This window comes from Populus trichocarpa, chromosome 1, assembly GCF_000002775.5.
Source record: "Populus trichocarpa isolate Nisqually-1 chromosome 1, P.trichocarpa_v4.1, whole genome shotgun sequence".
NCBI lineage: Eukaryota > Viridiplantae > Streptophyta > Magnoliopsida > Malpighiales > Salicaceae > Populus > Populus trichocarpa.
The window spans coordinates 6,608,331-6,619,004 of NC_037285.2; the positions used below are offsets into that span (position 1 = coordinate 6,608,331).

At 32.2% G+C, this 10,674-nt stretch overlaps 1 protein-coding gene across 1 annotated transcript; it reads right to left on the reverse strand.

Annotated features, from left to right (window-relative positions):
* Nucleotides 1-5,387: 5,387 nt before the first annotated feature.
* On the reverse strand, nucleotides 5,388-7,378 carry LOC7477819 (transcription factor MYC1). The gene has a single exon (XM_002299389.4). It carries the CDS (start codon nucleotides 7,259-7,261, stop codon nucleotides 5,846-5,848), a length of 1,416 nt encoding a protein of 471 aa, XP_002299425.1. The 5' UTR covers nucleotides 7,262-7,378; the 3' UTR covers nucleotides 5,388-5,845.
* Nucleotides 7,379-10,674: the final 3,296 nt, after the last annotated feature.

Genomic DNA, 10,674 nt, shown 5'->3' on the forward strand with positions numbered 1-10,674 from the left:
ATTATTTTAATGTGTTGATGTCAAAAATAATTTTTAAAAAATAAAAAAATATTATTTTGATACATTTCCGACCAAAAAACACTTTAAAAAATAATCGCTACTATACTCTTAAATACCTCCGAAAAAACCGCAATCAGGATGATTTTACTCGTTTACCTTTATTGAAAAAAATCCCTTCCATGGCCAATGAAATGCTCATTGATCTCCCCTTCTGGTCAAACAAAACTACCAAAATGTAATAATAAGAAAAAAGAAGAGGGTACCCACCTCTCTCTATAAAGATGGTGGCCTGGTAGCAGAAAGGGCCGATTAAGAACCATGTTGCTCAATAGAGTTCAAGCCCTTCCCTCTACACTTTTAAAACATGATAATTTCTTTTGATGAATTATTAACTAGATTCATAGATGTCGTTTCAATTGAGAAGTGTATTGAACTAAGTACAAATCCCTTCATTCTTCTCATAAAAAAACAAAGATGACTTCCTCGAACTGAAAACTTCCCCTTCCTTCCCCATTGTGTTAGCAATCTGCTTTCCTAAATTGGATGAAAAAATGTCCACAAAAACCTCAATTTTTAATTCAGTTAAATGGCATTGGTCGAACGCTTTGCTAAAGTGGAGAATCAACCTTTGACAATGGGACATAATTATAATAAGTGCTGGATTTGATCAAAAATCGTCCATGATCAAATCCCTAACATTGTATCTGGTACTTTTGCTTAATTAATTAATTAGTTTTTGAGAACAGTATGGGCCCCGAAAAGTATCTTTGAACGAAGGGACCTAGCTAGGCTATTTATATTGGGCAGCCTTTGCTTCTTCTTCTTTTTTTTCCCTTGAAAATAACAATTAAGTAAGTATAAATTGATATGCAAGAATCCCTTTCAGGTCGCACAATCTTCAGATGCTGCTATTTGACACCATAATCACGTGATGAACTGTCAACTTTTCTTGATTTTAAAAATGGAAAAGGACCTCACCTGGCCATCCTACCACCCCCTTGGGACCGATATGATTTGTGAAGCTTGCAAACTAGGTGCACAAGGTTTCAATGAATCTTGTCAATGCTAAACATTTTCAACGCTGATGTTTAACCACGTAGACTGACGTGATCATCTCGATATGTCTTGGTACTGATCATGTGTTTTAACTTCCCAGCAAGGTTCTTGGAATATAAAATTTCTAATCTCATTCCTTCCATCTCTCTTTGTCAAATTAGTTAGTTCTACAGTACAGCAAGCATGCATGTCACAAGATAAAAAGAAGAAAAAAATAGATTACTACTAGATGACGATTACCAACAAAAAAGAAAAGAAAAAAGAGAACCGTTCAGGCCTAAATCCAATCCATTTAGGCCAGACCTAACAGGTTTCCACCAACTCACGCAGGACCCCTGAACCTCGACCTCATCCCAATCACCTTGAGTTGAATCCTCCCGTGCAAATCTTTAGGATTTCAAGCTGCTAGCATGCATCACAACGCAAAGTGATGAGTTTTTTGAAAGGCAATACAATGATACACTCTCCGTAACTCATGCCTAAATTATCAATATTGTGCCTAATATTTCTTAATCAATGACTATTTCCCGTCAGTGTATCTTCTTAAAAGACATCTATCTCTCTTACCAATCACCTGCAAGTATTAGCTTTTTTTTTTATCAATGACATAGCAAAGCACAACATCCAAAATACATGCCATGAAAAGTAATTATTCTCTATTCTTCTCGAGATAAACTTATATAATTAAAATTTATAAATATCTCAAATCACCAAGTGTAAAACACCCTTTAACAACACAGGGCATAGAACTCCATTGAGCAACGGAGGAATCTACACAATGCCCCAAAGCCACATTGCTGTCATCCTCCTCTCGCTCCCCTCTGTATACATTTTATCCCACTCCTCACATCATTCTCCTACCCGGCATACTTCTCTCTCCTACATTTATTATCTTAAACATGTGAGGGTCCATATTCTGATAGAGAGTGCTTTTTGCAGGTGAGTATAGAAGTCACTGTGTCAATCCATTAACTAGTGGTCAAGACCAATTGCTCTCCGAGTCCAAGATGCAGTCATTAAAAACGCAACCTAGTTTGAAATTTTCACTGACAGTCTAATGGTAAGTTGGTTGTACACGATATGGATTCATGATTAAGGTTTTTTATATATGGCTTCGAATGAATTTTGAGCGCATGCAGTTCTTTTATTTGGATGCATGTTTAATGTTTTTTGATATATGTAGCCAACACCAAAGTAAAAAACAAAACAAAAAACCCATCAATTACCCACATGAAATTGTCATAAATTAATGTAATTAATTCAAGTTACTTTTGGAGTTTGGATTTAAAGAAATTAAAATAATTAAATTATAATTGGAAGTACAGTAGAAAAATCAAATAATTAATAACATGATTCTCTTGATAATGTACCCTAATTCTGGCACGTCCCGAAATAAAAACGTAAAACGAACTCTTTAAATGGATCGATTACTCTTTAACCAGTGCCTTTTCGATTCCCACAAGAGCTTGGCTCTTAGGGGAAAATGTTTGTGCCCAAAACCGATATAGTGTTCCATCCTTGGTATGTGCACCGTCCAAGGGACAAATTATAAGGCGAGCTAGCTATAGAAGCAAAGAGACGGCGGAATATTATTTCATGTGAAAACAGCTATGTACCTTCTTGACCATCTTACCGCTTGTTTTCCATGTGTGAAACGAATCAATTAAGACATAGTAAAATAAATGGACGAAAACCAATTAAGAAAGAAGGTTGTTTTTCTCTATATTTTTCATGTATAGATCAAGATTGTCACTTTCATTCTGTTTTACCTGGAATGATCAAAATATTTCATACCAATTAAAAAAATGAAACAAAACGAAACAATTTTCATCTCATTTTAAATCTTAGTCTGTTCCAGATTTTTCGGCTAAATTTTAGCCGGAATGTTCCGGTTTCATTCCACATGTTTCGTTCCGGTCTTGAAAAGCCATTGAATCAAATTGAACCTAATTCAATTTAATTAATTAAATCACCCAAGTATAAAAAGCTTTTCTTCATTATTATTTTCAATAACAATGATATTAATAATGATATTGAAAATTATTATTACTATTTTCATTAACAATGATATTAATTTTTTAAAATTAGATTTATCACTAATATATATAGTTTATATTCATGTTGTTTTTTTTCATGTTTATACTTTGTAGAAATTTGAGCAAAACAAAGGATGTTTTAGACCCCATTAGTCTTAATAACATTGACCTAACTTCATATTTAAAATATTTGTGTTAAAACATTTTACTTTCATAATATTTTAATATTTTATTTAAGTTGAATTACTTTAAATTAAAGATCTATTTAATCTTGACTATTTAAAAATATTTTAAATTTTGAAATTATATTTATATGGCATTGTATTTATATTGCATAATTTATAATTAATTTATCTTGAATTTAAATTATGTTGATTGAATATATATGAACAGTATAACCTTGAAATTATACGCTAAAACACTTTGAAATTAAAATATTTTATTTCAATTAAAAAAATTAAACACTTATTGAAATAGAGTGACAACCTTGGGATAGATATTTTCTATTTTGATTTCTTGAGAATTAGTACCGTTGCAGATCGTCTCTACTAAAGAAGAAAGCTCATTTTCCACAACTTTCCACCCTAACTTCTGCTTTCTCCAAATGCCAAGCCGTCGAAAATATAAGAAGAGTTTTGGCACGAAATATTAAGTTCAAAATTGTGGTGGAATCCCATTTCCCACATGATCGATCACTCTTCAGTACTACTTTCAAGAAAATCAAATTAGAACTAAGAAACTGGTACGGTAATTAAGTTGACACTTGAAATTAATATCTGTAGTTTTCAAGAGGACAAATAAAAGTTTGGCTTATGACTTAAGTTTTATTACAAATTAATTTGGGTGCATGCATAATTGTGTAAGGTTTTACCTTGTCCAAATTCAAATGCTCGTTGCTGTTTAGAGTGTGCAAGTGATCATTACGCAAATAGATTAGCAGAAATATTATAATATATAACTCCCTCGTACAAATTAATACCTCAAGAGTGAAACAATTGTTAATTTGTACTGCAAAATATATATATATATATATATATATATATATATATATATATATATATATATATATATATATATTCTATCACCTTTTTTTTATGGTGAAGTTCTTTTGTCATCCTTATTCTATTGTCTTCTGTGAATGCTATAAATTTCTTGTGAAATGAAAAATAAAAATTTCCTTTTACTAGCTTGTATGGATTTTTCTTAAATGTATCATGAAAGTATACATCCATAAGATATAAGATAAACAACTTGTTTAACATTGTAATAATGAATATTTTTTAAAGTATTTTTTTATTTGAAAATATATTTAAATAATTTTTTTAAATTTAGTTTTTATATCAATATATAAAAATAATTGAAAATTTTTAAAAATCAAAACTTTTATCCTGCAACTAGCTGCGTCCCCAAACTAGCTTGAACTTGCATCACTTGTTGCATTTGCATTTCTATTTTTTTCAATTCTCTCGCATTTGCTTTTCAACTCCATTTTTGTTTTTGAGCATTGAAGATTCCATTTCCGAGTTTTTTTCCTCCTTTCGGAATACATGTTTGAAAAATTAGCATTTGCTCAAAGTTGAACATTGACGAAATCGAAATTTTAAATGACCGTACTGTTAATGTATTCATATTTAATTGAAAGTACGGATATAATTTCATCTGTTTTTCCTCTCTTGTTTGGTCCAAAATGATGAAAATATAAGTTTTATTAATTTGTCCAAATGCATGAATTGAGATTTTATTTGGGAAAGAAAAGCACAATAAATTCAAAATAACCAAATCCAATTAACCAAGAATCATATATTATTAATTTTGTAATGAGTTTCAACCGAAGTAATGTGCAGTCCTTAATTTAGTGATACAGATTAAGTTATCCCCATTTTCTTTTCATCTAAGTTATTCAATCAGAACTTCCTATTCCTCCTTTTTATTCCTCTTCAGAGGGCAATTTTTCTTCTTTCTTGTTGCAGCTTGTTGGGATTTTCTTTTTCTTTTTTGAGACTAAGAGACGAAGGATTTAGGTGAGAAAAAAATATTTGATTGCCGCTTTTGATATGTTAATTAGGTGAAAAATAAAACTTAATTTCCTTCCAAACATTTTTGCTTGAAAAAGCTCGAGAGAAGAATATTCATGTACAAAGAAATTAGGAAAGAAATAATATAGGGTGATTTCTAGATTAGCGGTCACCTATGATGAATCAAAACATTAATCAACATCCGTAAAGAGAAGAACTCATCATGTTAACTGACCTAGTCCTTAATTTCAAGTTAAACAATATAAAAAACGCATGATCATCACTCTGAAACATTTAATCACCACATATACTCTGATAGCTCTAGTTTCTTACAGACCTTAATTTGAAACTGAGAGAAAAATACAAAGCACATGAACAAAACTTAATTCAGTATCCATGCACTGAATATCAAGACTGAAGAATTGCAGATACATAACATTCATAAGACCAGTACTTACTTAATTTCAAAGCATAACAAGAGAGAAAATTAACAAGGGCTAGAAGAGTTGAGCAAGCAAGCAATTTCAAGTGCTTGCTTTTCAATAAACTCACAGCAGAACATTAACTTATTATACAAGTGGGATAATGAAAAACGAGCCACATAATTCAAGTGCATATGCTAATATCATTTTATGTTGCTTATGACGGGAACTTCACCTTGGAGTTTGCTTGTCTCAACGATGAAATTAATTCGCATTTCTTACTTCTAATGCACCAGCTTATTATTGTTTAGTTGACTTAGTTCTGCATTCTTTGAAAAATAGCAGCCCTCATAACTTCTTCAGTTACCAATCCATCAGGAATTATAATCACAACATCTTGAAGCACCAGCTCCTTGACCTTGGACACGCTCGCGTGATGGACTGAAAACTCCAGCTCTCTAAGTGCATCCATCAATCTTGCAGCTGGATAATTAACATCCGGGGATTGTACACGGATCAGAGCTTCCGATCCCAAAATCTTCACATCCACTTCCATTGCATTATTGGACATATAATTTGGAGTGGGCCTTATGTGATTCGTCATGGTGCTGGTGCTGGTGCTTTGGTTGTCATAAATGTTCGCATTACCAGAGATTTTTGATTTCTTGGATACTGCTCGCAGCTTGCCTTCCAATTCATTAACTTTGCTCTTGAGCTCTTTAATGTAAGTAGCTGCATCTGCGAGCAAAGATGCTTTGTCCATCTTTGACACATTCGGGACCACGGATCGAAGTGCATAGAATCGATGATTTAGCCTCTCTCTTCGCTGCCTTTCTGCTTCCACATGGTTTAGAGGCAATTCTTTTCCACTTGGCTTTCTTCCTCTCTTCTTGAACCCGATATTATTCTCTGTGAATCCAGCATCTGAATCAGAACGCCCTGAGTCCGAAGACGATCGGCCTTGGCCTGAGGGTTCTTTCCGTGTGTCGCTTTCTTTTTGATTCTCTAGACAAGTTGTTCTCTCCTTTTGAGGACTTGAAAACATTCCAAAATCAAGGAAATTAGAAACAGTGCGGTTTGGAATTTGAGGTTGAGATTCCTGGTTGGCCTGCTTTGGAACTGAACCTGCATTGATGTCTGCACCAAAAATTGATTTGGCTAATTGCACTAGGCCCCAATCTTCACTGATCAAATCCGGGGAACCCAATTCAAGAACCCCGGATGGAGTTGAAACACAGACGAAAGTCTGAATTCCATGCATCCGAGCTTCTTTGACTCTCTCGCAGTCATAAATTTGCAGTTCGTGATCACCTGTCAACCAAATGAAAGCGCCAGAGCTAAATGCCCTGCCAAGAATTCCATCTCCAACGGCAAATGCTCGTGTTACCGATACTGTGTAGTACCATTCAGCAACATCACCTTCAACCAATCTGTCCATGTCCATATCCTCATTGAAAAGGGACTTTCTTTCAAGATTGAAGCCGAATTTGGAATGGTTTTGCTTGTTGCTTTCCTTGCTTGCATACTTTTTATTCCCACGGAAATGGCCATCGCCCAATGATAAAACAAGGCGGCCGCTGGCATCTTTTGATGCCTGCCAGAAGATGGAGTAAACCCACCATTCTGGCCGGCTATGAAGGAAGAATTGGAGGCGTTGTTGAAGTGTTGAAGAGGTTTCTTGGGCAAATGACATGAGTGAAGATGAAGAAGAGGAGGACAGTATCTCTTCCATTGATAAATTTTGTTTTCTTTTTTGTTCTTTTTTTTCTAGGTTTTCAGCTCAACGTCACTGTGTTTGATAGAGTGGGAGAGTGGGGGAGATTGTATAAAAGCCAAAAACGTAATTGTAAATGAAAGAGAATGGGAGGTCATGTACAAGAGATTTCCGCTTATAAAAAGACTTCCTGAAGCATTGTGTTTGGTCATGTACTGTAGTTTCCACTGTTTGCCACCATTATCACGTGAAGTTATTTCAAAGATTATGATCCCCACACTTGGTAAAAATTATGTTCTCGTTTCATTGAATCTTGTCACATCTAGTGTAATATGATTTTGAATGAGATGTTTTCTGACGTTTTAGGTACCATTGTTTCTGTTTATGATAAACACCTTTCAAAGGTAAGTTGTATTTGCACTGCTTGATAAAGTATTACCAAGAATTCTACTCCGATATGAGGGAAGATCCATGACCTGACTTCTTTGTAACAGAAATATAGATTCAAAATTAAATTTTCTCAAGCTAATGGGGCTTAGCTCCAGTGCTAGCAAAACTCTTTCTATGAGAAGAGCTTCGTAGTTTCATTATGTAAATCCAATAACTATAATAGTAATCATAGATTGTATGGGTAGCATTTCATTCTCTGTATCTAGCATGCTTCTAAATCAATTGTCCAAACTTTTTCATTTCATTTAGAATTGTCAATAATCATAGTTTTTTTTTTTTTTTCATGTGATTCAATAACAACAATCTCCTCTCTATATCTCTTATTACATTTATTTAATTTGAACTTTAATGGTTTCTTACTATATCTCTTATTACATTTCTATTTTTTTTTAATGTTTGTGTATGAAATTCTGTCTATCTCATTGTTTTGTATTATTTATATAAATTTGCTACTTAAATCTTTCAACGGTGAAAACTCTCAAGTCTACATAATTCATTTAGCATTATTCATCATGAAATTTGTCTAAGTCAATTTTTGAAGATGTTTTTTTTATTATGGTTAAGGGTTTATTGTGAGTAAGAAATTATTGGTTCGAAGATCATAACAAATAAAATCTCTAATGAAAAAGCAGTTTCGTCAAGATTTCCACACAAAAATTTCACATCCATTCTAAAACTTTTGGTAAAACTTACAGAATATATATATAGCAACTTACCTACAGAATTAGTCAACAAAAAGTTCTGTTAGAAATTAAATGGCGATGGAATCTCCGACAAAAAATGAGAGGTAAAAGTGGAGTTTGAGACATGAATATTTCATCAATAATTTTATTGGTATTTAAAACTATTGACATAATAGAAAACCAACAAAATATTTTTTGATGATGACATTTCATCGTTGTTATATTCTGTTTTTTTAATGCTAATAAAATCTTTTTTATATGTCAATAAAATATTCTGTCTATATTTTTTTTAATTTTTTGTTTATGAAAAAATGGGTCGCATCATTAGATTCAATTAACGGAAGAAACAAGGATTTAACAAGTGACTAATATGACAACTTTACAACCTAAAATCCACTTAAAACTGTAAATTTGTTCTCCAATCCGATCACTAGACAAACCAAAAACAGATAATCTCATATACTAGATGCAATCCACACAAAAAAAAAACATAAAATTTAAGATCGTAAAATATCTATATCCATATAATTACTCGGACTATTAAAAACATTAGATCTAACAACTAGAAATGAAATTATTTAAAAAAAAAAAAAAAAAAACAGAAGGAATAGGAGAGAGGCGGACGAGGTTTAGATTGTTACTTAATTAGTCGAATTCACCGACTAGCAAATTTGAATGGAAGTACTATGAACCTTTACTTGATTTTGGTCTTAGCAAAAAAATACCAGTTTTTCCGTAATCAATTAACATGACTTGTAGGTTTCGCTAATGACCCACATAACGTACGTTGCTATGTGTAGAACCTTCAACGTGATATATGTTTCTCAAATTCGAACATCTATATTGCTGGAGCAGCTGCTTGTACAAAATTAGCAGGTGTAATTAAGAAATTAATGGCCATTGACTACTACTTGTTAAAAAGGTAGATATATCGCCTATCTTAATTAATATATAGTTTAGGACTGATCTCTAGCTTAATCTAATGGATGTACTTTTTATAAAATCAGAATAATTATGTTGCTCCGATTATAATAAATACCCTGCATGCATCAAGTACTGAATAAAATTAAAAACATCCCATGCCTAGCTAAAATATTAATTCTTGTTGTTTACAGTCCTATCACACAATCAACTATAATTAATTGTCAAATACAATTCGATAATTGACTTCAAAAAGAATTTGAGTTATCATCCCTTTAAATAAGTAATTATTAATTTCATCACACTGTAATTTAATATAAATTTCAATAATTTATAAAAAAATATATAATTTTATAAAATCCAAAACAAACCATAACATGTACAAAACATAAATCCATATAACAAGTTTGTTTGAGAAAAAAACTACAAAACAAGTAAACACCCAAACAAAATATATATACTACAAAAATATACAAAAAAAATAACATTTTAAAATTATGTTCAAATTAGAAAAAATGATAGATTTGCTTATTTAAGGTGGAGAACCCTCAATAAAATTTAAATCAGAACACAGATGCTGGCAAACCAAATGTTGTAGTGGCTAGAAAAGGCGTGGGAGGTTAAGTTGTGTTGAGATTAGGGGGGTGACTATCTTGTTGCAAAGAAAAATTTTACAAGGAAGAAGTAGAAATGAGAGGGGGGAAAGAGGGTCGAGCACTAGGTCATATTTTAAATTTTACTGACGGATTGACCAATGAAATTATTCTAATAGTAATTCTGTCGGTAATTTTATCGGTCTCAATTCCATGTCACTGTAAGATTTGTTGTTTTGAATCTCATTGTATTACCGTCCGCAATGTCATTACTATATATTGATGGAATGTTTTTGTTAGTGTGTTCATGGATGAATTGTACCGACAATTTCATTCCATCAGTAATTACATATGTAAAAACTTACACATCATCGCACAGTTTAGCTTTTTTTTATTCTATTTTGATCGCGATTCTCTCGGCATATACTGATGACATATTTCAAAATTTGCTTAGTAAATGTCACCGTAATATACTAACAGAAAAAATCTTTTAGTGTTACCATGTGTAGTTTCTAATTTTCTAGTAGTGCACACACCATTCTTAATTGAAACCAATTAACGACCAATCTTTATATCAAAAACCATCTTAGCATCTCTAGTTTCATTCTTTAGAAAAAAGATATCCAATCTTATTTGGCTATATCATCCTAATTATTAAAAACTCGATCGAATCAAACTAGTTTCGCCAAGTCAAGTTCTTGGTTAAATCAACTACCAACTAAAACCAGGTCAAGTTTTAGGTTTCAAATTTTCTAGGTCAGCATATTGGACTAAACTAGGTTTT

Excerpts from the sequence above, each read along its gene's own strand:
- LOC7477819 (XM_002299389.4), bottom strand. The coding sequence starts at position 7,261 with ATGGAAGAGATACTGTCCTCCTCTTCTTCATCTTCACTCATGTCATTT.